Here is a 27,791-nt window from a genome sequence, read left to right as displayed (position 1 = left end):
TAGGAGAATGTCAAATTTAAATGAAGTGAAACTCTGCATATAACCATAAAAATCTTCTAAATCAAATTCATAGAATGGCTAAAGCATTGTTGAAAGTTGAGACATGAAATGATTAACCATTTTTCTTCTTATTTTGGTAAGTCTAGCAAAGGATCAAGTAGTGTTATATATCTTCAAATGGTTCTCTTCTCCAATAGTTTTGTTTTACCTAGGTGTCAATATTATGTTCCTCTTGTGGTGATACTTACTTGACATTTCCAATTCATGTCACATGCTTGACATACCAATTTGAGAGGCGAGTATATTAAAATTGAGTTTATCAGGAATTAAGTCTACTCTAACATTGCTATATCTATGTTAAGGCTTTATCATGCTATCTCTATGTTAGGGCTTTATCATGAGAACATGTATAGCCATATAGTGATTATCTCAATAATGAAATATAATATTGAATACATTTAAAGATAAAGAAATACATCAAAAGACCAATAGACATAGGCACAGTTTCAAAATTGACGCATGCAGTAAGTATTTCAGAACTAATAAAATTGGTTGAGTTCTAAAAAATTCTCACCAATATCAACAACAATTAGACTAAACAATTAACCTACCAATTAATGGTGTCATTATGATAGGAATAAGAGCAAATAATGGTGGTATTATGCTGTGAAGATAATACACTTCGTAAACCCTAACCTGAGGCAACGGTGGGCAGAGCAACGGGCGATGGCGAGCAGAGTAGAGGGAACAGTTACTTGGGGCTGAGCTGAGTCGGGCAATAGAGGAAGAAAAGCAGTCAGATGACATTGTTAAATAAAATCACCAGCATTGTTAAATAATTTTCCGGTCTCTAAACCCTAACCTCTGCCGACGCCGGCCAGAACAACGGCCTATGGCGAGCAGAGTAGAACAGAGCAGCTTCGTTCAAGACGGCGAGGACCGAACCGGACGCGCAATCCGGAAGTGCCGCTACTTCGTTCAATATGACGAGAAGAAGAGAGCCCTCTGAGCGCAGCAGCAACGACGACGAGGAGGGCTCTGAGCAGAGCCCTCTGAGCACAGCAGCGACGACGGCGAGGAGAGCGCGGACGGTCGGACTCGTTCAAGATGGCCGGACTCGTGCAAGACGGCGAGGAGAGCGCGGACGCGATGGCCGGACTCGTTCAAGACGCCGAGGAGAGCGCGGACGGCGAGGAGAGCGCGGACGCGATGGCCGGACTCGTTCAAGACGCCGACAAGAGCGCGGACGGCGAGGAGAGCGCGGACGCGATGGCCGGACTCGTTCAAGACGCCGACGAGAGCGCGGACGGCGAGGAGAGCGCGGACGCGATGGCAGAGAGAGCGAGCAAAGCGGCGAGAGAGAGACGAGATTAGAGCAGGGAGCGGGACTTTGAGGTCAGAGCGGGACGAGCTCGGCGCGAAGAAATTTCACGAATAAATTTCGGACGAAATTTTTGCTGTTCTCGCTTCGCCACGCTGGCAGCCACGCCGCGCGGAACCACGCGGATGCCAGGTCGGAATCGCGCAACCTTCGCGCATAGAAGTCGCGCGGTAGATCATTATCGTATATATATATATATATATATATATATATATGTCTTCTATATTCATTATGTTTAAAGTATCCTCTTCTTCTTCTATATGTTGAAAAGTAGAAGGATTATAACCATTAAATCTTACTGTGAGATTTTCATGTCTATCGTTATACATAATAGAGTCATTGGGTTTAAGTGTGGGATTCTGAGGTTCTAAGTTGACAGCTCATTCTAATCCTACTAGTGTTTCGGAATCAAATTCTCTTGGTTTAAGGAAATCAATTTCTTTTATTGTTAAAGTTTCAATCATGCCTTGTATATTTGTTTTAAAATTGTTATTAATATTATTCATTATTTTTTAAAAAATATAATGTCTAATTGAATATTATTTCTCTAAAAATCTCCATTACCTTTAGCTTGTATCATAATTTTGATATGTTTAATAAAGTATGGTATTGTCATATTAAAGTTAGGGCAGATGTATGTTATTCCTACATTATTTATTCCTACATTATTATTCATGTCTATTTCAATTAATCTTATGATTGTCTTTTCTCTGTCTGAAAATCTAGAGTCATATAAAACTATTAATACTTTATGTCCTACTCTTTTTCTTGTTAAGCCCCATAATCCTAGAACAATTAAACCTAAGTGTATATCATTGTGTCTTCAAGCAGTGAGTGCTCTAGCAGATTCTTCTATCATAAGGGTGAGTGAGTGAGTCTTTCTTTTACTCCATCCAGAAGATATAGTGCTTCAGTTCTATGGTGTCGAAAAACAGAAGTAGTGAAAGATAGGGCTCCATGGCTATACAAATATCTTAGATTTAAAGCATTCATTTTATGCATTTGAAAAAAGTTCCAAATTTCTTTCTACATCTATTATTGTTTCTAATTGGTGACTAGAAGTACTAGGTCTTCTAGCTAACAAGTTGTCTAACTAGGATGTTATATTTTGTTGAGGGCCCCTAATAGTTCTAGAAGGACCAATAAATGTTTCAATTTGGGTTTGCGTTGGTGGTGTAAGGCTCATTTGGTATAAGTCAAAAAGGAATATATTTTTGGCTATCTTTTGGGAATAATATTTCATGTTGATCGCTTACTTAAGTCTTTTGTTAAAAGGTCTATACTATTCTTCCACTAAGTTGTTTAATTATTCTTTTGTACTTGTGTTTCTAAATGTAATAGTTTATTTTCTAATAAAGTTATACGATGGCGTGTGATGAGGTTAGTAGTACTATTATAGTATTATTTTGTTGTGTTAAGATTTGATCTCCTTTTCCTGGAAAGTATACCTTATAATAACCATCTTCTTTAGTTTTAGAATATTGTTGTGTAAAATTTAGAGCTTCTTCATAGTGTGTATTTTCATACTGAAGTTTGTTTATTTATATTTTAGTTCTTCCAAAATATTATGTATTGTCTTAAAGTTTTCAAATAATTGTTGTTTAGATTTTTCTAAGAATTCTTTTACTTGCACAAGTAGGTCTTTAGATTGTAATTCAAAATTTCTTGGTTTATTTTCTTCTATTAATTTGGCTAGAATAAGAAAATCTTTTTCTTTGGCAGTGTAAGTAGATTAAGTTGGCTAAATCTTCTGTTTAGCGAGTCCTAAGTATCTTTCAAAAAATCAGTGTTTCTCTTAAGATATTTTAAGTTCATTGTTCTACCATTTGTACTATTTGTTTTAGAGTTATGTGATTCTGAATTTGGTAGTTTTCTACAGTCCTTCCTAGACATATATGTAGATCTGTAAGTGTATTTAATTGTGCAAAACCTGTTGGCAGTTTTCGTAATAGCCTGCCCATAATGCACGCCACGGAGTGCACGTTCTGCACTCCGTGGAGGATACGACCTATCTCTATTAATAGGGAGAGGAAAGCCCTGAAACAAGTGCGAGAGGTGATACCTGCGTTGTGTGTGTGTGCGTCCAAGTTGAGAGAAGCGACGCTGCCGGAGAAGATCTGTGAACACCAGAAACAGCGGATTTGGTTTATGGAACATAAGGAGCTTTCCCTTTGGTGATCGTTCCTTCGACGTGAGCAATCTCAACCGGGTTTTCTCGCTACAACAGATACATGTTTACATTGGTATTAGAGCAATTCTGTTGTATTGTTTACCTGTTCTGGCCGACGTCCCAAGCGGCAGCGCACAGGCGCTGCCCGCGATTTTTCTGTTCTTCCATCTCTGTTTTGGCCGGCAACGCGCAAGAATAGCACTTCACAAGCGTGGCATCCAGTCACGCGTGACGCCGTGCGATGATTTTTCTGTTTGGCCCGTCACTGTTCTTGGTCGAAGACACGAAATCAGCCGCCCGCGGTAGCGCACAGGTGTTGTCCATAGCCAGCAACGTGTCCCCTTGATGCGAGCGAGGCTAGCTTGGAGCTGGCGGCTGGCGTTGGAGGGAGGCAACATGCTGGCGACTAGCGTTGGTAGGAAGCCACGCTCATGAGCGTTGACTTTGTCTTCGGCAGCAAGGCAGGAGTAGTCCCTGGCGCCGGCGAGGTTGGTGTCGGCGAGGTAGGCATCGACATCGACGAGATTGGTACAAGCAGCAGGCAGAAGAAGATTAGGGCACAAGACAAGAAATTTTTTTTTTTGGGAACGAACAGTGAATGAAGAGTTCGGTGGTTTGGGCAAACATTGGCAGCGTGCTTTTAGGGAAAAGAGAAGAGAAAAAAAATAGGCTTTGATTAAAAAAAACCACAACGCCAGCGTCAAAATTGCTTTTAATTGGGTTGTGCCCAATTAAGATCAATGTGGATCAGCCCAAATTAGTGATTTTCAATGGGCTTTTAGATTCTTGATGGTTTGGTAGAACTTTTAATTGGGTCATTTTTGGATCAGCTCAATTAAAATTTGGGCAAAGTAAAAAGGCTAGGTGTGTGACTGCTAGGATTTGAACCCAAATATGAGAGTCTTAACCTGTAAAGCTAACCATCAGATCCTAACCATCATATGTAAATGAATCAGTTTTATTTACATATTGATCAAATTAATTGGGTTATTCAGCTCAATTAAAATTTGGGCAAAGTAAAAAGGCTAGGTGTGTGACTGCTAGGATTCGAACCCAAATATGAGAGTCTTAACCTGTAAAGCTAACCATCAGATCCCAACCATCATATGTAAATGAATCAGTTTCATTTACATATTGATCAAATTAATTGAGTTGTTCAATTATGCTCAATTAAGCCCATTGGATTCTAAATTTTTTGTAATTTGGCAGTGATCAATTATTGGGTACATGGATCAAATTCATTGGATTGTTCATGAATTAATTGAATTTCATTGGAAGACCAATTAATCTAATTGGGTCAGATTTCTAATTGGGTTAATTTTGAGACTTTCAATTAGAAAGACCCAATTTGGAAGTCATGTGCCCAATTGACCCAAATAAGTGAAATGTTAAGTGCTCTGGCACGGTGACAACACTTGAGTAGAGACAACCAAGTATAAATTAGACTTGGTTAGAGTTGACATTGGTCAACCATACTCATAATTGTGAGAAGTTATTTGAACAACTTATACTCGAGAAACAACTCAATAATAGGCTTAGTCAACATGGTTGGAGATAATGAGAAAATTAAATATCATGCAGGAGGTTTAGGCCAGCCAGGGGGTCTGGAATAATGCCTGGTACTTAAGCTTCCTTTTTTTTTTTTTTTTTTTTTTTTTTTTTTTTTTTTTTTTTTTTTTTTTTTTTTTTTTTTTTTTTTTTTTTTTTTTTTTTTTTTTTTTTTTTTTTTTTTTTTTTTTTTTTTTTTTTTTCTTTCTTTCTTTCTTTCTTTCTTTCTTTCTTTCTTTCTTTCTTTCTTTCTTTGTTTTTTTTCTTTGTTTTTTTTTTTTTTTTTTTTTTTTTTTTTTTTTTTTTTTTTTTTTTTTTTTTTTTTTTTTTTTTTTTTTTTTTTTTTTTTTTTTTTTTTTTTTTTTTTTTTTTTTTTTTTTTTTTTTTTTTTTTTTTTTTTTTTTTTTTTTTTTTTTTTTTTTTTTTTTTTTTTTTTTTTTTTTTTTTTTTTTTTTTTTTTGAACTCAATTCACACAAGTTAGATCATCAACATTGCCTAACTTAAACTCATTTTAGTCAAACATTAAAATCCAATTATACTTGGGGCAAGACTGCACCAACATTACCCACTCCACTCGGGAGAATTTACTTGTTTGTCAACCAAGTCCTTCAGACTTATTGGACCTTCTACTTATCCTCGATCCTTGACTCCCAAGATTTCTTGTTAGATATCTGGTCCACCTGACTTGCTTAGACTTCCACTGCCAGACATCTGGTCTACTTGACCTACTTGGATTTCCACTATTAGACATCTGGTCCACCTAACCTACCTAGACTTCCACCTGGTGCACTTGATCCGCTAAGACTTCCTGCCTAGTCCTCTAGACTAGGACTTCCAATGCCTAGCCTCCAGCCAGGACTTCCATTGCCTAGCCTCTAGCCAAGACTTCCATTACCTAGTTTCCACTAGGACTTGATTGTGCCTAGCCTCAATTAGGACTTTTATGTGCTCCCTGCATACTTAGATCAGCTCATTAGTAATCATCATACACTTAACTTAAATCTCTTGCCATTATCAAAACTAAGGTTCGATCATCTGGTGTTCCCTACACCAACAAATTTCAACAGTAGATCGGAAGTTAATACTCGTTCAATGGTTGAGTCAACAGTCAAACCTCTACAATAGTCAATTGATGGGAGACAACAATCAACTAATAGGTGGAAATCAACTTGACAACAACCCTATAAAAGAGGGTTTCGAAGAAGTTGAACACGTCAGTTCTTGAGGGTTTGAAGATAGTGTTGCTACATTTCCTATAATCAAGAGGCAATCCAAAGTAACAAGAAAATATCCAAAGCAAAGTTTTCATTTGTATTTGTATCTTTGTTTCATTATGTGTTGCGTTGTAAAAATAGGATTGTAAGAGGCTTCTCCGTCTCCAGAAGGTGTCCGAGAAGGAGAAAGTTTAGTAGCGATAGTTCGCTAGGATGATGCCTTGATTGTAGCTATAGGACAAATGAGTGCGCTAGAAGGGGGTGAATAGCACTTTTATCGTTCGTTCGTTACTAACACAAAGACTGACAATGATATTAAATAAAGACACAGGAGACTCACAGATTTACTTAGTTTCTAACCCCCTAGGATTAGTACATCCAAGGCCTATGCATGAGAAGATGCTCGCCTACTAATGATCTCCTTTCTGGACCTTTGTACGGAGGCGGAGAAACCTATTTTACAATACAAAATATATACAAATGAAAACACAAATTGTAAGACTAAAATGTAATAACAAACTCTCGAGATAGTCAATCTGAAAATCTTGAGGGTAGCGCACCCTTTTTAGAGCTTCCCCGGTCGCATGAGTAGGATCTGTTCGCGTTCAATAGCACTGTAGGATGAAGAGTATGGAAAGTTAGATGTCTTCCTTGTGGTACATGTTTAGACCCTTATATAGACTCTTCCGGGCGCCTAGATTCTTATTTGGGTGTCTAGATCTGATTCGATCTCTTCGATCTTTATCGGGGTTGATTCTTTTTAATCTAGGTGCCTAGACCATCCAGGGCGCCTGGACCATCTGGGCACCTAGAGTAACGTCCGGACACTCGAATCTAGTCAACTCAAATTTAATCTAAGTTGACCTCGAACTAGTTTTGTTGCTTTTGTTTTCTCCTCTTATGCTTCCTTCATTTTGATAGGTTGAGGTTAATCGAATATTAGACAAGATAAGAATTCAATCTTGGTAAGGCTAAAATATGAGTATTAGTCTATCGATAAGGTATATCGATCAATCGATAAACTCTAAATTTTAAAATTAGAATTTGAGGTATTTTTATAATTTACTATAGTAACTTTGAAGGTTGCTACAATAACTTTAGAGTTTACTATAACAACTTTCAGATTTTCTACAGTAATAACTGCTACAGTATTTTGCTATAATAACAGTTGATTGTTAGAACCTAGCAATTAACTATTGACACTATAGCAACGAACATAATATTATGAAATTAATTGTTCGATTTGACTATTCATAATTAGTCAACTGATGGTGGTCAAATAGGTCAAGAAAGAATCATTTTGCAAGTTTAAACGGTCGAATTTGACATGATAGTCGATTGGTGAAGTCTAACAATCGACTACTAGGTGGAAATCAACTTCAGTAACAACCTTTAAAAGAGAGTTTAGAGATGATTTGAAAGAGCCGATTCTTGAGGGGTTGGAGACAAAGTAGTGCTGCATTTTCCACCATCAAGAGGTAATTCAAATTGACAAGCAAACATCTAAAGTAAAGTTTCTCAATTGTAAAGTGTAAAACCTTCATTTCTATTTGTGTCTTGTATTCTTATTGTGTTGCTTTGTAACTACAAATTTTTAAGAGATTTCTCCACTTCTAGAAGATATTCGAAAAGGAGAAATATTAATGGTGGTAGTTGTTAGGACTAGACTTTAGGCATAGTTACATTGGGAGACAGTGAATTAAGTAAAACGATCGTGTTTGCATTGTAGTGCGTTGAATTACTTTCAAGTTTCCGTTGCACAATCTATCGACGCGATCAAAATTATTCATCCCCTTTAGCTCGCATGAGTCCTAACAAATTCAATGAATCAATTAGTAGACAAATGTACTAAGGACTAATATAGTAGCTTAGTTTATTCTTTTATATACAAGATGAGTATGACAAGTATACACACACCATCTTAAAGGAGAGTGGTACACATGTTTTAAGTATTATTTTCTATTGGGATATTTTTGCAATTTGTTATACCTCAAGTCTATTATACTTAAGAGTTAACTTGAATGAGGAATAATGCCCTATTTTATTTCATAAAATCCTTTATAGATGATTCTACAATATCAAAATAAATAGTATTTTGGATTCTCAATGTAATTTTTTAATCTTATTTTAATTCTCTAGGTTTGTACAACAATTTTAATTAAAATTGTTGTATAAATCCAAACTATCTAAATTTCATAAATTAGTTCCTATTATGTTTCATGGATCATTTTACATTTATTCTATGCTTCTAGTCTTGATCTTTGAGTCCTTCTTCTAATCTTTTATGTAAAAAAAGTAAAATTCATCATAACTTGTAGCCCAGATTTAAATTCTTATCTTTTTTTATAATTCTATTTACTAATTCAGATATACGTTGAGAGCGTGCTCAGTCTTGGTCTTTAGTCAAAACTTCAAGCTCCTTAACTTTCACAGTGATAACTTTCACAGTGATCCTTATCGTATTATCCGAAGGAGGGAATGGACACCGAAAACAAACTAACGGCCGTAATATCATATCCCCAGCAGCCCCCAGGGCTTCCTCCCTGCCCACCATGTCTTCTCTCCTCTCTCCTTCCGCTCCTCTGTTGGGCCGTCGCCGCCTGGACCTCGCCTACCCCTCCGCATCGCCTCGGAGGGGCGGCCTGCATTGCCCGCAACCGATCAAGGCCCTCAGCTCTGCCGATCCCCCCAAGGAGACTCCTGTCAAAACCACCACCGAAGCGACCCAGCCGCCTGCCCCGTCTCCTCCCAAGAGGCCCGTATATTCAAGTAACTTCCTCCTTTCTCTCTCTCCATCTCCAACCCTACCTCACAAGATGTCAACTAGTTCATATCGCGGGCATGTGCATGTTCTCCGCCTGCGTGAAGAACCTCGGGAAATTAGGAGATGGCTAGTTACTAGAGTGGTTATGAGTACCTTTCTCCACGGAAATGAAGATGACTAGTTCAGCAGATGACTTTTGAACCTGAGACCATCATCCGCGACGGTCTGCTAAATGCATGTCAATTAGAGCAATCTCTAGGGAAGATTTCAATCTACACGATACTTTAAGATTTATAACGATACTGCTGGTGGATTAGTTCAAGCCATTAAGAGTGAGATCCAAAGCATATGCTGATTACAAGTCTTAGCTGATGTTTGATGCTACTAAAGATCTGACCATAACAAGAAGTTTCATTATGGGATGTATCCTCCATCATTATATTTTTGATCCTATCATGTTCTTGTGTTTTCTTGAGAGTAATCTAGTACACAAATAATCTGCTCGATGCTGATCATGATGGTCATGTGGCAAGTATTGGGAAGCCACTAATGGCAAGCATTGTGCATCTCCATACTGTCACGTCCATGCTCAATTACGAAAATAATACAAATAATCTGATATAGGATTTTTTCCTTTAATACTAATCCATCTGAGGTTAATTATTTGCTCTTGGCAGTGCAAACTGCTGTCCACAATACCCAGCATGATTTTGCATTCTAGTAGGCATTTCTTTAAGCAGTAGTCTATGCACCTTTTGATACATTGGAATGCTTGACCACATCCCATAGTCAAACATACATATTGTTTTAATATTCAATTGAGTTGCCCAAAATGAGTTAGAGTATATGTTCAACCCAACATAATATATTTAGGAACATAACTAGAAATTACGACTAACATAGTTTGTGCAATTTACTGATACAAAAAGTTGAAAACATGAGAGTCGACTAAAAATTATATGACGATTTCAAATGAATGTTTTTTTGACAGGTAGGATGAAAAGAGGTTATGAAATATGCTAGTTCCGTTTTTGATTTTAGTTGGAAAAGCTTCAAAATCTACTAAGCTATCACAACTAAGGAGCTCTAAATTTATTTACTTAAATAATAGAAACCAATGAATCTAAATTGTCTTAGACAAAGAGCGGATGGGGGAATATCATGATTATAAAAATCAATGGTGATTATGCTCCGTGAAAAAGAAAAGTAACTTTCGTATCGATTGTGGTTTTTTTTAAAGCATGAGCATTGCATATTATTCTTATTGCTAAGTGTTACATTTTAGATTTATATATCATGATGTTGGGGGAATTACTTTTTTCATATAGTGTTAAAAATTATTTTAATTACATCTTTTAGCTGCAACTAATATCATTTGTATGTAAATACACATATGCAAGCCACAGTGAGTTGATTGCATATGCTTGCAAATATATGTTAAAATCGAGCTAGGAGGTTGATTTCCTTGAGCCAATGATTCGAGTATACTAGTGTTTACATTAGAGATATGAACTCTCAACTCTTTTGTGATTTCATGTCGCTTTTTATTTTTTTAAATGGTGGCACATCAATTACACACTTCATCTTCATCTTATGAAAGAGTTCGAGGGGTAGGACCATTTATATGGATATGAATTATTGCCTCTATTATGCTGTTCCTAAGGAGAGAAAAGAGAAAGAAGGAAAGTTAAAGAAAGAAAGTAGGTTTGAGAAAAAAAACTAAAGAGGAGAAAAAATTGGTACTTTATGGTTTTGCCCTTAAAGGGATAAGGAGAGAAAGTTAATTTTTCTATTATATTTCATTTTTTTTTTCAAACTTAGAGATTGGATAATGATTTGAAGGAATAGGTGGGTTCGTAGTCGAAGGTGAAGAACCCAAATGTGACAATGAGCGCAATCGAAGCAGCTGCAATGATACTTTTCACCTATTTTGATTGAACAAACTTTTAGCAAAAGTAAAATGAAAATTTCTCCTCATTTTCTTTCCCAGACCCATTTTACTTCTAAAGAAATATCTAATTATTGTCTCCCGTCCTCATTTTGTCTTTTTTATCCCTCTCTTTCTTTCTCTTGTAGGAAACACAACCTTAGTTAGGCCTACCCTACTGCCACTTTTATCCCTCATTTATCCTACAAGATTGCCTAGGTGGATTCTTTGCTTCATTTAAATCTTATTTTATTGTTTATTATGGTATGCGTATTACCCACTCTAATGAGGGAGGTGATGCAATGGTAGACATGCTATTGGGTTGGGGCAGGAGAAGAAAGGAGTTTATGAACGAGTAACAATGGCCTCTCCTTGTGAAATCGAATTGTCAACAACTTTATTTGCAATTGAGTTCGTGGGTGTTGGTGCACAGTAATGAGATCATCGGATGCACTTTCTGAAGATTTATCTACCAAGTTCCTCAAGGTGCTCTCATTTATTCAACCCATATTGACTGTACACTCATTGTCTAAAGAGAGAACTCGGTCATCTAAAATATTCCTTGTTGAGCAGACTGATATTGATTGATTTTTTCCAATGTAAGCTGCTCTCTTTATAGAGCAATCATTACATCCTACTACTATAGCTACAAAGCTAGAGTCCACAACAACCTTTACATACCCACTACAACTACACTGCATTTTATCATCACAACATCAATCTTTTTCATGTTTACATTCCTGATAGCCATACTATGAAATATGAACTACAACTAATTCCCTTTTTTTTGTTTAGAAAGTATATTTGTGTTTGCTGCAACATTGTTTTGAGAAAATGGATGTGCACGTTGTTTTATTTAAGAGTAGCTAAAATTCTGCTTCATTTATGGGAGAGTGAGATGAGCTTGGTGCTTATTACCACCTTTATGCAGTGAAAAAGGGGCAGATTGTAAGAGTGGACAAAGAGAAGTACCTAAGTAGCATCAATGTAAGAGTATCCTTATATACACCCTTCCTCTATCATATTATCTGTTTTCTTACAATGTATCATCTTCTTTCATGTTATGAATATTCTGAGGTACAAGTGCTTGCTCAAGTGATTGATTTACGTAAAGCACGATCCTATGTCTTAAGCTTGTCATTAACCCATGGAGTGAGTTAGTAGTTTGGTGATTGCACACTTGGTTGCCATTATCTAGGTTTGCATATTCTATGGAATAAGGAAATGGTATATAAGTGTGTGAGTCTCATGCTGAATTTTAGTGCTGTTCTGACCAGCTATCTAGCCAAAGCAAATATTTATATCTTTTGCTATTTCAATTGTATACTGAGATAACCAATATATTTGCATCCTATTCATGCCAAGTGTTTTCTAGCCATTTTTTCTTATATGTATGCATAATTGTGTTTGTTTCTGTACCTTTGATAATACAGTTGCATTTTGTATTCTGCATTCTGTATTTGGATTTCTATAAACGGTAGCCTGGTGCACGAAACTCTCGTCAAATGTAGGGTCCTGGGGAAGGGTCGAACCACATTGGTCTATTGTACACAACTTTACCTTGCATTTTTTAAGAGGCTATTTTCGCGATTCGAATTTATGACCTCAAGGTCACATGGTTTGTTATTAAGAGAGTTTCTTTGCTATGATAACTGTTGATGGATTAATACTATTGCCTTGCAGTTTCTTGAATTTTCTATTGTTTTAGACAAAGTAGGCTACGTATTTAAAATGAAAAAGGAAAATCATATTTATAATTTAAAGAAAATAGTTAAAAAAGAAAGATTTCAAAAACCATAGCAGAAATTCATATTACGGAATAAAAGCACAAGATGCCAATCTTTGTAGTTTGGGGACGATGGATTTTCTTATGCTTATTATTCTATGTCACTCTTTCGTCCCTTCTCTTGAAGATTGAGAGCTTTATCCTATGTTCACAAAATCAGCACTAGTTTCTTGTTTTCTTTTCTAAAATTTACTAATTGCTTCATTGTTTAAATCACTCAGTAAAATGAACCCAAGAATCCATAGGACAATAGCAGATAACATAGCTAATCTTAGCATTAGTCCAAGGAGCTTAAAAGTATTGAAAAAGGGGCTTTGATGGTTTTAGATGCATACTTTTTAAAATTGCAATGGACATGATTTTCATAAATACCTCTTGTTGGACCATGTTGCTAGATAGGGTGACTAGTGTGGTAGAGGGGTTGAATACCACTTTCTTGCAATGTTAGAGTTCTCAAAAAAATTATAGTAGAAATAAAAAATAGAATATTAAATCAGAGCACAGTGATTTATCTTGGTTTGGCATCCCCTTGACTCTTAGTGCATGATCTATGATTTGTCAGGTGGATTACTCCCAAGAACACCTCTATATTTTCTCCTTCTCGATAGAATCGAAAGTGGAGAACTCTCTTGCAGTTTAGCAAATACAAGAAATACAAATGAGAAGAAAAATAATACAATTGAAGCATTTGTGCAGTATGGACATTGATAGCAATTGATTGCTGTTTAATTTTGTAGCCCCTCGAGCTTCTTTTATAGCCTTCTTCTTGAATTATGTCGTTATATTGATGCGACAACCATCGGTGGTTGACTATGATCATCCATCAGTGATTTATAATATCTTATCTAAATCCTGTCGTTGCTCCTTCCATCTTTGGCTCCGTTTGAATCAATCATTGTAGTATCAATAAATTAAAACCTAACATAGCCTGTGTTGAGTCAATTACTTCAGTTGACTAGAATTCATTCTGTTCTCAGCCAAAAGAACATTAGTTGACTAAACAATCAATTGCCAAATAGTCTAAGTCATCAGTTAACTGCTCCAATCCATAATACTCCAAATAGACCAACATGAGGTATTCAACTATCTATTGATTAATTCCTAATTATGAGTTAACTGCAAAATCACAAACTTGGAACATTTGGGGTATTGATTTTCTCACCAATTGACTTGTCAAAACATAAATTCCAAAACACTTAGAATGTTAATTGCTCAGCCACCAGTCGATTGGATCTTAGCACAATTGACCAGCTACTATGACTTCGATCATATCTATGGTTGAGTTTGCCTAAGTTGTCATCTACCCATGACTTCCATTCACATCTCTCGTGGATTCTTTCCAAGCATTGTGGTCTCTTGTTAATCTACTTGTCCCTTGAATGTATCGAGCCCTTGATTCGTTCCTCATGTCATCCTTTATGCCTTCGCTTACATAGTTCACCTCCTTGGTTCTGTTATGCTTCAATGCTCCTTGTCCTATGATCCCTCAGATTCCCTGCCATCCTTCTCCCATTTCCATGGACCTTGTCCTATGGTCCCCAGATGTCCATGCTATCCTTCTTTGATCTCCATGGATCTTGAGTTGTCGAGTCATCAAAAACCTTGACCATGCCAAGTTAAACTATATGTGTGGTAGATCTTGCAAAACTTAATACACATATCACATATAATAACAAACCTAACTTCGCTTTGCCCAACTCATCAAAATATTTAACTGCATAAATGTCAAAGGAGACGAAATCTCCAATATCTCTTTCAGTTCCTACGTATTTAACGGTGTCATGGGTGGAAGAAATTTCTAAAAGATTCTATGGTTCTGCCCATTTATCCTTTTTCCTTAATTTGGACATGAACTATGCAAGTTTACTAAGTAACATTTGTTGGTAGGGCCTTTGACATTTCACATATAGTGGATTATCCAAGCCTCCTGATTCATTGCATTGTTGTATCCCCATGGAAGTCAAGAGAGATCCATTATGAATCTAATAATGCAATTTTCCTATTTGAATTTTTTTTAATCGACACTTTAGTGATGACGAATTATCATAATTGCAATCTTGAGGCTATGAATGCATTTCATTACTTGGTTGGAATATTTACCTTTATTACGTTATTAATATCAACATGAGGTCAAATGGCTATCGCAAAATGATAGTTTAATAGATGTTATTTGTACCTTTTATTTCCAACATCCTTTTAAGTTAAGAACTTCACCAATCTAAAACAATCATGAATGTATCAAATATCTTCTAAAACATGAGTGCATTGCTTATTTTGTGCCAGTGTCTCATGCACTTGGTTGATGTTGAGACTTGCCTCAGTTCAACATTGATTATGTTTTTGGTTCAAATCTTACCACTGCAATAACAAGCCATGAATCTTTTTTATTTGGCATATCTTATCCCATCATTGAATTTCAAGTAAAATTACAACACTAGGATTATTCTGATTGCAAATTACTTTTAATTAGATTAAACAGAGCTTTCTTTGCTTTCCTTGTGCACTCAAGCCTTTTAACAAAAATGGATTGAACTCACTTGTTTGAGTATTGAATTTATTAGTGTTGTTGTAATCGTTGTGATAATTTCAGTTGTGAGAATTTCATTAATAGTGATTACCATCTAACTCATTTCACATATAGTTTATCTTGTTCTCTACATTACATGCTTAATGCTTTTTGTCAGGTCATTAATTGGCATTTATTTTCCATTTTAGTATCTATCCGTTGACCATCCTCCTTATTACAAAGGGTTGGATTACATATATGAAGACCGTGGGGAGGTGCCTTTCATTCACTACACCTGTTGGTTGATATTGCCATCTTTTATACTTATTTCCTCTTGTCGGAAGCTTTAAGCTGTGTCATTAATGTCTGTTAATTGCTTCTTTTCTTTATTTATTGCTAATCTCCTTTCGCTCTCCTAATTTTTCTTTTTTTCTTTTTGTTCTTTCCTATATACCTACAGGTTCTGGACTTGCGAATTTTTGAGACTGGAGAATATGCTCTTGTAAGTGACCCCTAGTTCTCATCTCATTTCTTTATTCATTATTAGAAGATGGTCATACAAACTTGCTTCTTTGCTAAAATGATTCCTTCTCATGCTTTTAATGGTTTAAACTTATTTTGCTATCCAGTTGTCCAGTCACTCCAGTCATGTTTGGTTTGTACTTTCCTTCATAAGAAGATTAACTTTCTGCTAAATTAAGATTACTGTCACTGGATTCTATGTTGTATTACAGAATTTAGTTTTGTCTATGCTATTTAACTACTACTACAGACTACAACTTATTCTGTATGTCTTGCTTATTTGAAAAATCATTGAACTTGTTTCCTTTTAAGCTCATTTGGAACTTTCTTTATGGTTGACAAAATACACTACCCCAATGTTAACGACCCAACTGCTAGAAAGCTTAACTATGCATGTATTAGCTACTAGCTCAATGTAATAACAGTGCTTGTTCGTATTGCATTGCTATCGAGGAATCTTTTTCTCATTATTTGTTGAGATAGGAGAGTCTAACTAACAACCATGTTTTGAAATGATTATCTTAAGTATGGATTTTAGGCAACAAACTGTTCTGATGGAGCTCAAAGAAATCAAGGAAAGGATAGGTCACTAAAAGGGTTGGGATGATAATCTTGGAGTGCCTTTGACGGTAAAATTACAGATGTTGAGTATCCTTTTAAGTCTTCATTTGTTTTAGAGAAAAAACATGGTTGTCAAAACTCAAAAACAATATTGCTATGGATTTGGGGATCAAATGGTTAAAAATTTAAATACCTATTATGGAATGGTAAGGTTGGCAAAATTAGAATAGATAGGAAAAATTAAAATAAGATAAACTAATTTCACGTGTGAGATAACAAAAGATGTTCAATCATAAAAGCATTCATATTATGTTAAACTAAATAATGGATTATAAATATTGCATGATAAATGATGGATAATTTTAATCAAAATAATATCATGTAATATATCAGCATACTAATATCATGTAATTTATTAGCATACTATCAATAACATTATATTGTTATCAAGTTAGTAAAACCATATTGGTTTTATTCTTTGAAATTATTGAATGATACAAGATTATTTATGTATTGTTATTAGACTTACTAGTAAGTGAGAAATCATATATAAAATCAATAAATAATAAAATTAGATTATAATTTTTAGGACTAGTATTGTAGGTGTAGAGTTATAATGGTACATTAAATAGGTTTAGTTGCATGAAAGGATTTTGTTATAGGGTGTTATAGTTTAGTTCTTGATATAAATTATTAGTTCTCTCTAAGTAGCTACTACAATATAAATTTTTTATCTCTCTAAGATCAATAGGATTAGATTTTAAACAATAATCCCCTTAAGAGAAGGCTACTACTTAAGTATAGTGAGCTAGCTTACCCTTCCCCAACCATCATAAGCCTTAAACTTTCTCTTCCTCACCCATTGAAAACCTTAAAGTCCTAGCCTTATTTTCCTTGTCTCAATCAAAAAAGCCAAATCAAAAGTCATAGTTATACCGACTTCCAATGCCAACATTGGCAACCCTTGGTAATACCGTGCTATTGAGGCGAGCCAACAAATTAGGAAGCATGACAGCGAAGATAGTTCCAAGTTAGCTAAGAACTTTGTGATGACTCATCTATATCTAATATCTTTGTCATCCTATTTCCTAAAGCAGAGGGATTTTAGGCTTGAGGAAGAAATTTCGGAGGTCCTCATTGACCATGTGGTGAGGAACACATCATAGCTCAACGTCGGATCATTAAGACAACTTTTTGAGTCCCTAATGGAGGATATGCTTGAGGATTTAGTGTTGGGAAGAAATTGGAGTCTATCATTATCAATGAAATTAGAAAAGAATTATGAAGAAATATGTATATCTTCATTGAACAATGATACAAATATATATACAATTCTATGATCTCTAACTTAGGAAAAAATCCCTATAATTAAGCCAAATAATTAATCATAACTAATTTGAAGGATTATGATTTTATTCTTTATTTTCAGTAATCCTTATCATCTCTTTCCAACATTATTTTGATTCCTTATTTTTTGTGATCTCTTTCCAACACTCCCCCTCAAGTTAGTGAATGGATATTGATCATTCCCAACTTGGACACATTTTCTTTGGCAACGATTTAGTAAGAAGCTCAACATCTTGTGATTTTGAAGGCACATAACAAAGATGGATCTTCCCATGTTCAATCTCAGATTTTATAAAGTTTCTGTCAACACGAACATGCTTCATCCGATCATGTTGAATAGGATTGTGAACCACTGCTATGGCCGACTTACCGTCCCTATGCAACTTCATTTTCTCTTCAAATTGAACATGTAGGTCTGACAATAGTTGTTCAATCCAAATTAATTCACACATCCCTTATGCGATGGATCGATATACAGCCTCTGCACTACTTGAAACAATTGTTTGTTTCTTGCTGCGCCATGTAACAACATTCCCCCATTGCCCTAAACTTTAGTGCAATATCCAGTAGTAGACTTGCTATCTTCAAGCGAATCGACCCAATTAGCATCGACAAATCCTTCAATTGTTCTATTATCACTTTTCTTAAGCAGTATACCTTTCCCTGGAGAGTCCCTTTGCAAATATCGAAGAATCTGGTCCATTGCAATTTGATGTCTCACAGCGGGGGCATGCATAAATTGACTAAGTATGCTAACATGATGTGCGTTCCACAAGTATACGGAATGTCGTTAAGTAATAAAGATATCGAATCCACAGGGACTGTGGAATTGATCACTAAACTAGTACAATAAGATTGGAGAGATCACTTAAGTTGAATTTGTGTGGGGAAGAGAGAGTGTTCAAGCTCCTAAAACCTCAAATAAAGAGAAATCGAGTGTGACAGATATGTGGAAACGATCCTAGGATTTCAGATTCCTCGAGATTATGTTTGATTGACTATGGATCCTTTACCATTCCTCAATACATGTACATTTGCAGGGATTCTAACAAATGTATCCAATTAGACCTCGTCAGGTATCCTCGGAATAAATCAATGGTGTTCTAGTGTTATGATTGTCAGTTTGAGATGACACCAGTTAGCCTGGTTATGACTCTCCCGCTGTCACTCGGTCGCCCCAGCATACTACCAATGTCCTACGCTCTGTCACAGGGTATTCATTTAAGGACCTCTCCCTAACAATCAATAACCATTAGATATCCCTCATAATGATTCATTGTAGCCTAAAGATTTCCTCGGAAGGTCCGGTTAAAGGTTAACCCTCTGTCACAAGGCACCCCGGTATACGATCCTAAGAATCCTCAAATCCACAATAAATCCTTACCCTCATAGATTCAATATCATTCACAAACATATCATCAATCAATCACAAGGTACAAATCCATGAAGCAACATGTATATATATATCACTGAACATGGTAATAACAAATCCACAAAATCAATCATCCATACATCTCGATTCCTCCTAATCATAGAATCTAGGGAACTACTCCATAACAGAGAGAATACAACTCGAAGAAGGTTTGAAATAATATATTCTAAATCCTAGAAAGGAAATAAAACTTATCGATGAAGGTCTTCTTCTCCGCTTTGCTTTCTCCTCGTTGACGTGGGACGGAGGTGATGGAGTAATCCCGGTCGGATGGATGGATCGTCGATTCCTGCTCCGGAATGTGGCTTCGGTGGCTCAAAACACTCCTTGGAACTCTCCCAAAGTCTCCCCCTTTCTTAGGGCTCTTAAGAAGACTATTTATATGGACAGGCACGCCCCCGTCATACGGCCGTGTCTGGGAGGCACGGCCATGTGCTGCCGCTCTTCTGTGGAGTTGGCACGGCCGTGCCTAGGGGGCACGGCCATAGAACGGTGAAGCTCTGGGAAGGTGGCATGGCCGTGCCTGGTGGGCACGGCCAGGGGCAGACGAGGCTTGGAGATTTGGCATGGCCGTGCCTGTGGGGCACGGCCTCAGGCAAACGACGTTCTGGGAATGTGGCACGACCGTGCCTGTGAGGCACGACCATGCGCTGGCTGTGGGCTGAAACGAAGGCACGACTGTGCCTGTCTGGCACGACCCCTGGCAGTTGCTCCTCTGTTGTCAAGACACGGCCGTGCCTGGTGGGCACGGCCAGGGGCTGGTTCTGCCTCTGGTGAAGCACGACCATGCCCTTCCCTGTAGGAGTGAGACACGGCCGTGCCTAGGAGGCACGACCCTATCTAGCCTTGTCTTCAATCGCTTCTCCGTTTAGCTTTTTCGCTCCATTTCCGTCCTGCAAATACATAAAAATATGAGCAGATCTCCGAACTAGGAAAAGGAGAAAATCATGCCTAATGCACAGATAAAGGATGCAATGAACGTAGGAAATATCGTGAAATACAGAAAGATGTGCGATTAAAGCATAAGAAACATATGTATACCCTACACACATCATAACTCTATAAGCAATATCAGGTCTAGTAAGTGATAGATAGATTAGTTTTCCAACAAGACATTGATATCTCTCTTTATCAATTGGAGCATTATCTTTTGTAGTTTGTTGCTTTCATTTTTTTTCCATTGGAGTACTTGCTGGACGACAGTCAAGTTTTCCTATTTTTTTTAGTAGATCGATGGTATATTTACTTTGAGAAATGGAAATCCCAGTTTTGTTTCTAACTATTTCCATTCCAAGGAAATATCGAAGTCTTCCAAGGTCTTTTACCTTGAATTCAAATTGTAGCAATCCTTTGAGGTTTGCGATCTCATTATTGTCATCATCCGTGATCACTATATCATTAACATACACAATCAAAATAGATTTCTTTCCACCTCTTGACTAGAGCCGTCAAACGGGCCAACCCACGGCGGGGCGGGCCAACCCATAGCGGGCCCATCATATGGCGTGGTGGGGCGGGGCGGGCCAACCCACCAATTGGGCGGGTTACGAAATCTCCAACCCAACCCAACTCAAGGCGGGCCGCGGGTTAGGCGGGCCAACCCGCGGGTCTGTTAAAAAATAAAAAAAATATTAAAAATATTAAAAATTTTAAATTTTAATTATAATTTAAATTGATTAAGTTAAAAATTTTAAGTTTGAATTATAATTTTTAAGCTTGAATTGTAATTTAAATGGATCAAACCTACTAATTCATTGAGTTTTCTACTTTAGTTTAAAATTTAAAATAAATAAATAAACTTTATCAACCCGCGGGCCAACCCAAGCCCGCCGCGGGCCAACCCACGCGGGTCGCGGGACTAGGCAGGCCAACCCATCTTAAAATGTGTTGATAAAATTTCAACCCAACCCGCCTAAATTACTTGGCGGGGCGGGGCCAACCTGGCGGGTTTAACCCAAATTGACGGCTATACTCTTGACTGTTTGACGAAGAGAAAATGATCTACTTGACTTTGTATGTACCAAAGCTTTTCCTGACAATACTGAATCGAATGAACCACATCCTAGGAGATTGTTTTAATCCGTATAGGGACTTTTTCAACTTGCAAACTGATCTTGATGTTTCCTTGTTGTCGAACCTAGGGGGTATTTTCATATAGACTTCTTCATTAAGAGTCCCATTTAGAAATGCATTTGAAACATCTAATTGATGCAATTCCCAATCTAAGTTTGCTGTAATGGATAGAAACCGCCTTATAGAATTTTGCTTTGCAACGGGTGTAAATGTTTCCTCATAGTCAAGCCCATATGTTTGTGTATACCCCTAAGCCACCAAACGTGCTTTGTGTCGCTCTATCTTGCCTTCAAACCCTATTTTGATTGAAAAAATCCATTTACAACCTACTACCTTCTTTCCTTTGGGCAAATTGACTATTTCTCAAGTGTCATTATCATTCAGTGCTTTCATTTCTTCAAAAACAACATCCCTCCACTTTGAATTTTTTAAGGCATCGTATATATTTATAAGAATCTACACATGATCACATTGAGAGATAAATGCCCTGTGATTGTTAGATAACCGATCATAAGATACATACTTTTTAATTGGATGTTTAGTAAACATCCTTGTCTTTTTCCTCAGAGCAATGGGAACGTCTAGATCATCTATAGGAACATTGTCTTGTGGATCTTGTGGTGGATCCGCCATCGGTTCTGATGATTGGACTTGTTGAGTAACTCGGGGCCTCCTTGAATAAAGAATTGCTTCATTTTGTTGTTGTAAAGGCTGCAAAGGTTCTTGAATAATTTTTGCAATTACATCATGTGATGTTGAGGTGGGGGAGGCCCAATGAGTAAGGGTCACATAGGTAAAAGATTGAAGGATCCCAATGATTATCCTCCCTTGAATTCTCCCCTTGAAGATAATTTTTGGAATAGGACTCATTCTCCAAGAATGTAACATCATAAGACACATAGAATTTTCTTATGATAGGATTGTAGTACTTGTATCCTTTTTGAGTGGGTGAGTAGCCAATGAAGATGCATTTGAGAGCTTTTGGGTAAAGTTTCCCACGTGTAGGACTGTTGTCATGTACAAACATTGGACACCCAAATACTTATGGTGGGAGAGTTAAAATGACGGATATGAGGGAATTCTTTTTGGAGACAATTGATTGGTGTGCTGAATTTAAGGACTTTTGATGGAAGCCTATTGATGAGGTAGGTTGTGGTTAAGATGTAGTCACTTCAAAAGTGATGAGGGACAGAATTGGTGAGCATGAGAGATCTTGCCACTTCTAATAGATGACGATTTTTCCGTTCTGCAATCCCATTCTATTGAGGTGTAGATGGACATAAGCTTTGATGAAAATGCCATTTTGAAGAAGGTAATCCCTAAAGTTGTGAGCAAAGTATTCTCCCCCATTATCTGTGCGGAGTATGTGGATGTTACATTGGAATAAATTCCTTATCATTTTATGAAATTGTGGAAACACATACTCGACATCAGATTTATGTTTGAGGAGATAGACCCAACAGGTATGAGTATGATGAGCCATCTCTTGTCCGTTAAATCCTCCATCCTAGCTGCCCCCAAATATCACTATGAACTTGGTGAAATGGTTTAGAAGATTGATAATTGTGCATTGGATAATTTGTTCAGATTTGCTTAGCAAGGATGCATGACTCACAGTGAAAAAAAGATGGATCATTAAGGAATAATTTTGGATACAAGTACTTCAAATATTGAAAACTTGGATGTCCTAAACGTCTATGCCATAAGAGTACCTCAAATTTATTGAACTAGACACAGAGAATAACTGGTGGTTTTGGTTGTAGGGAAGAACTAGCGAGATAGTAGAGGCCTCCTCATTCTTCAGCATTGCCGATCATCTTCCCCGAAGATGTATCCTGAAATATACAACGATCATAGAGAAATGTTACTTTACATTCTTGATCTTTAGTTATTTTGCTAACAGATAAGAGATTGTATTTTGGAAAACTTGGAACATGCAAGATAGATTTCAATTGAAGTCCTTGAACAAGAACATCTCCAATCCTTGCCACTGTTATTGTATTTCCATTTGCCACTGAAACTTTCACTTTATCAATGCATATTTTGTAACGTGAAAAAGTTATGCATTGCCCCGTCATGTGGTTAGATGCACCGGTATCAACAATCCATTTATCTTTATCATTTCTTTGTGATAATAAGGTTGATGAGATATTTACCTCGTTGGGCGATTGTAGCCTTAGGAGTGGAGTCCAAAATTTCAGAATTTTGGTTTTTGTGGAATATGAACTTCAAAATCTCCATTTGTTCAGGAGTAAAAGGTGCTTTAGCTCACTGGATTCAACTATATGGGCTGATGGTTTGCCTATCCTTTGATTTTGTAGCTTCCAATTCGGTGGTTTTCCATGAATGTCCCAACAAGTTTCTTTGGTGTGATTTGGCTTCCCATAATGCTCACACCACAGTTTGTTTTCTCTCCGTTTATAGAATTGTGGTCGAGTGGCTGCCAAGGCAGATCCTTGCAGTTGCTCTTCTACGACGTTGAGAGTGAAAGGCTTCATCATAACTTTCTTCCTGCTTTCTTCTCGTCGAACTTCAGAAAATACTTCACGGAGTGAAGGAAGAGTTTGACTCCTAGGATGCGACCTCGTACTTCATCGAAGTCTTTGTTGAGGCTTTGAAGAAAGTCGAATATCCAATCTTTTTCAAGGACCTTGTTATACAACACTTCATCCTCAGCACACTTCCATGGAATTGTGTAAAACAGATCCATTTCTTGCCATAGATTCATCAGCCGATTGTAATACTCAGTCACTGATATTGATCCGTTTTTCATGTTCCGCAGATTTGATTGGATTTTAAAACATTGGGATGTGTTTTGAAGATCCAAGTACATCTCTTGGACCATTCAAGATTTCTTGAGCATTTTTGTAGAATAGGTAGTCCTTGCAATTTGAGGCTCCATTGAATTAATCAACCAAGCCATGACAATGGAATTTTTGGCTTCCCATGCATTGTAGGTTGCGTCACTGGTTTTTGGGATCGGTGTTTCACTAGTTAGATAACCCACTTTTCATTTTCCTCGAATCACCAAAAGCATGGATTGAAATCATTCTATGAAATTTGACCCATTCAGTTTGTGTTAGTCATCTAGAGAGAATGATCATATCTGAAGTTGCAACAATGGTTCCAAGGGAATTTGACGAATCCATGGTTGAACTCTTGGTGTGATTGGGACGTGGCTCTGATACCATGAAATCAATGAAATTAGAAAAGAATTATGAAGAAATTTGTATATCTTCATTGAACAATGATACAAATATATATACAATTCTATGATCTCTAACTTAGGAAAAAATCCCTATAATTAAAGCCAAATAATTAATCATAACTAATTTGAAGGATTATAATTTTATTCCTTATCTTCAGTAATCCTTATCGTCTCTTTCCAACATTATTTTGATTCCTTATTTTCCGTGATATCTTTCCAACAAAAATGACAGACTATTAAACAAATACTAACCGATGGAGAAGGAAAACACCTATAAACACGGAGATGATCTGAGTTGTAGAAGAGTAGAAGAGACAAGTAAAACACTTTTGTGGTAAAAGGTGACTAATTTTTTTTCTTTTTTAACCAAGACACTACTATTTATAGAAAGGTTACTGTGAGAAAGGAAAGAGAATTAGTGGGCGGACAACTCAGATGGTAATGATGGGATATTTTCTACCAAATTCTATGAAAACGCTTTTAAAGTTTGATACAAGGGGAACTCATACATTGTTGAGATGCTAATACACACTTTTAAAATCATTATTGTCATTTGTATAGTCAACTTGGACAAACAACTAGAGTTTGTTGTAGTGATTTGTTTGATCAAACTGGACACCCTGGCCACATGGAGCTCTTATATTGGATGGGCACCACTCTCAAGACCGATAAAAGTGTGCCAAAGACAATATTTTTAACTTATAAATTCAGGTCAAGAGCAAAAAGAAAAGGAAGCGAAAAAGATGCAATGAACTTCTCCAATCTAGGTCCAAGCCAGCGAGCGAGTAACTAGTAGACTTTACTATCAGTTCTGACCTAACCATAACATATTACTAACTTTAACATTGCCACTCAAGTGTCCTAACGTATCAATAATGTTGGAGGATCTTCTCAATGGCTTTTTGGGATATGGTTGGTTCTTCTTGTGATAAATTACCAAATTCCTGTTTAAGATATGGAATACGAGATTAGTTAATACTTTGTTTTAGCTTCTCTGGCTTTGTTTGGAGATAAAGAGTCAAATTTCGTTTGTTTTTCCTATTTCTTTAATGACTGCAAATAGGGGGTTTGAAGAAAAACATCATCGTATCTTTTTTAAAAGCAGTTTACCTCAACGGTTGGATGTTGGTAAACCATTCACACTAACTTGTTTCTGTTAAGGTTCACTTTATGGTCGTCTCTATTAGGATATATGGATAAATCACATATATGGTTGCATCTTTGTGAACATCTTAAAAAATTTAGTACCAGTGGTAGGTTACTATCATATATATATATTTTAAAATTATATATATTTCTTTTATCAGCAGTAAGTAAAGATTGACCACTTGGCTGAACTTAGAGCGATCTTGTTCTTTCGGGTCTAACTTAAGAAGAATCAGGTGGGAAATTTAGGCTAATGCAACCCTTGGTGTACCACAGATTGCTTGGGTTGGCATTCCCACTGCACCAGCATGGCTACCTACATACATGCTGATCAAGGTACACATTTCTGGAATTGCTATTGAATTTATGTTTATGCTTGTTTTGCGTCAAGTTAGTTAAGAAATCAACAGTGTGCGACTGAACAAGGCGCAGACGGTTGAAGTCATAAATTCGGTTTCATTTTCATTCATGTGTTGTTCCTCTTGCTTGGCAGTCGGAGAAACTCGATTATGAGAGAATATGACCTCGGTGGAGACTTAGCATCTTGTATCAATGGCGACGAAAAATGGAAAAACTTTGCGAAGGTAAAAGATTTTCTGTTCTTCTGTCAGCGTCGTCTTCTTTTATGTTCAGTGTAGATCTCTGATGGGCACAAACATCTGTATATGTGTAAAAACTTAAGATTGCTGGTACATTAGACACATTGAATTTCTTAAGCTTAAGATTGCGGCTTCATCTGCGTCATCGTACTACATTAAATTTAAATTGCTTCACTCCGAAACTTAAGCCCAGAATGGCAAGACCGAACTATAATGGGCTCTCTTCTAGGTGCTTGACGATTATGATTGAATCAGGTTCCTGCTGTGGTTTCGGTCACATTTAATGGATGGTGAGATGATTAAAAAAAATCACAAAATATATAAAAGAAATGAAAACTTTTATTAATTTCTAAGAGGCCTTGGCTAAGTCAAATGACATCAGATGGTGTTTGATATTTGGTATTATTGGAATCAATGGCATCCCTCAACTTGTATTGACAAGTCACTTAAATCCATGCCAAATTATCGAACTTTACTTGACTAAAGGCCCCTAAAACGTGGTCATATTACTCTGATCTAAATGGCCACCAAACTTCAAGCTCAATCAAGTAAACTTCAAGTCGAACCTAATAGCATTGAATTAGCCAAAACAATTGTCCATGGAGTTAGATTTCAAACCCAAAGCTTAGGCATATGCTGCCAACCCACAGGTCCAAGAATAGGGAGTATTTTGAATTAACCGGCCCCAGTTAGAAAATATTTCAAAAAATTTTTAAATATTATGGTGGCCGAAATTAGAGATTTATAAATTTACTAACTTAGAAATTTATAAATTATTTTTTTAATATACATAACCTCATCTTGCAATGGCCAACCACACGAACATAATGCACTTGAAAAGTTGTCATAATGCGCAGATGCTCCTCCGATGGTTATAAAGTACTATGATGGTTATTTATCATCCTCAATGCTCATTCGCAATAATTTTTTTGTTGCATAATTTTTCTTTTGGAATAGCTAGCTCCCTCATCCCTCACAATGGATAATTTTCATTGTGAATTTCTCTTAATCATCAATATCTCCCTTAAAAAATTGAGGCTATCGTAAATGCCAATTATAAGCGGAACAATCCATGGGCTATTGTGTTTATTCTTCTCCCACTCAGACTCAGTGATCTTGACCACGGCCTCCATTGCACAAATTTTGTTCTTCATCCCAAACATTACGCTCCTTACAGAACCCTCTCTCTAGTCCTGCATGGCCAAAATACAGTTCTTCCTCTTCCTTCTACTTCCCACTTCAACAATCCATGGATCGAACTAAACGTTAAACAGGGAGGAATAACATTACTAATTTTTTTATAAGTTTAAAATTAAAATAAAAAATTTTAGAGTAACGTAGCAAAATAAATATGATGTTGATTTTTTCCTTCAGTTCAATTCAAACATTTAGTCCCACATTGCTAAGTTTAGAGTGTTTGGAAAGTCTCACGCTCGCATCATGTCCGGTCTGATTTTTGGTTTGGTTTTATTTTATTTTTGTTTCTTTTCCTTACGCACGAAGCAACGCCACCTGTTCCTCACGATCGCGACCTTTCTTCGAGTCGCGTGAACACCTGTTCGGCGGAAATATATATGTGCGCAAAGAGAAAGAAAAAAGTATATAG

General features: G+C 36.7%; 1 protein-coding gene across 4 annotated transcripts; it reads left to right on the top strand.

The window, feature by feature from the left end:
• Nucleotides 1-8,821: 8,821 nt before the first annotated feature.
• On the top strand, nt 8,822-26,321 carry LOC141836463 (NAD(P)H-quinone oxidoreductase subunit O, chloroplastic). Of its 4 annotated transcripts, XM_074723956.1 has the most exons (7): nt 8,822-9,083; nt 11,937-11,992; nt 15,507-15,572; nt 15,758-15,799; nt 25,863-25,922; nt 26,080-26,136; nt 26,214-26,321. In XM_074723956.1, the coding sequence occupies exons 1-6, from the start codon at nt 8,867-8,869 to the stop codon at nt 26,107-26,109; spliced, it is 471 nt and encodes a 156-aa protein (XP_074580057.1). In that variant the 5' UTR covers nt 8,822-8,866; the 3' UTR covers nt 26,110-26,136; nt 26,214-26,321. The 4 variants fall into 4 exon arrangements, with proteins under 4 accessions (XP_074580057.1, XP_074580056.1, XP_074580058.1 ...); XM_074723955.1 differs by having other exon boundaries at nt 26,080-26,321; XM_074723957.1 differs by lacking the exon at nt 15,507-15,572 and having other exon boundaries at nt 26,080-26,321.
• Nucleotides 26,322-27,791: the final 1,470 nt, after the last annotated feature.

This window comes from Curcuma longa, chromosome 10 (genome assembly GCF_044706935.1).
Source record: "Curcuma longa cultivar G26 ecotype Majalengka, Jawa Barat chromosome 10, ITB_CL_G26_1.1, whole genome shotgun sequence".
Classification (NCBI taxonomy): domain Eukaryota; kingdom Viridiplantae; phylum Streptophyta; class Magnoliopsida; order Zingiberales; family Zingiberaceae; genus Curcuma; species Curcuma longa.
The sequence above is the reverse complement of the archived record's forward strand: the minus strand, read 5'-3'. Positions and strand labels throughout refer to the sequence as shown.

Excerpts from the sequence above, each read along its gene's own strand:
- LOC141836463 (XM_074723956.1), top strand. The coding sequence starts at position 8,867 with ATGTCTTCTCTCCTCTCTCCTTCCGCTCCTCTGTTGGGCCGTCGCCGC. Across the intron at positions 15,573-15,757 it reads TATATGAAGACCGTGGGGAG|GTTCTGGACTTGCGAATTTT; the intron begins GTGCCTTTCATT and ends ATATACCTACAG. Across the intron at positions 15,800-25,862 it reads AGACTGGAGAATATGCTCTT|ATTGCTTGGGTTGGCATTCC; the intron begins GTAAGTGACCCC and ends GGTGTACCACAG.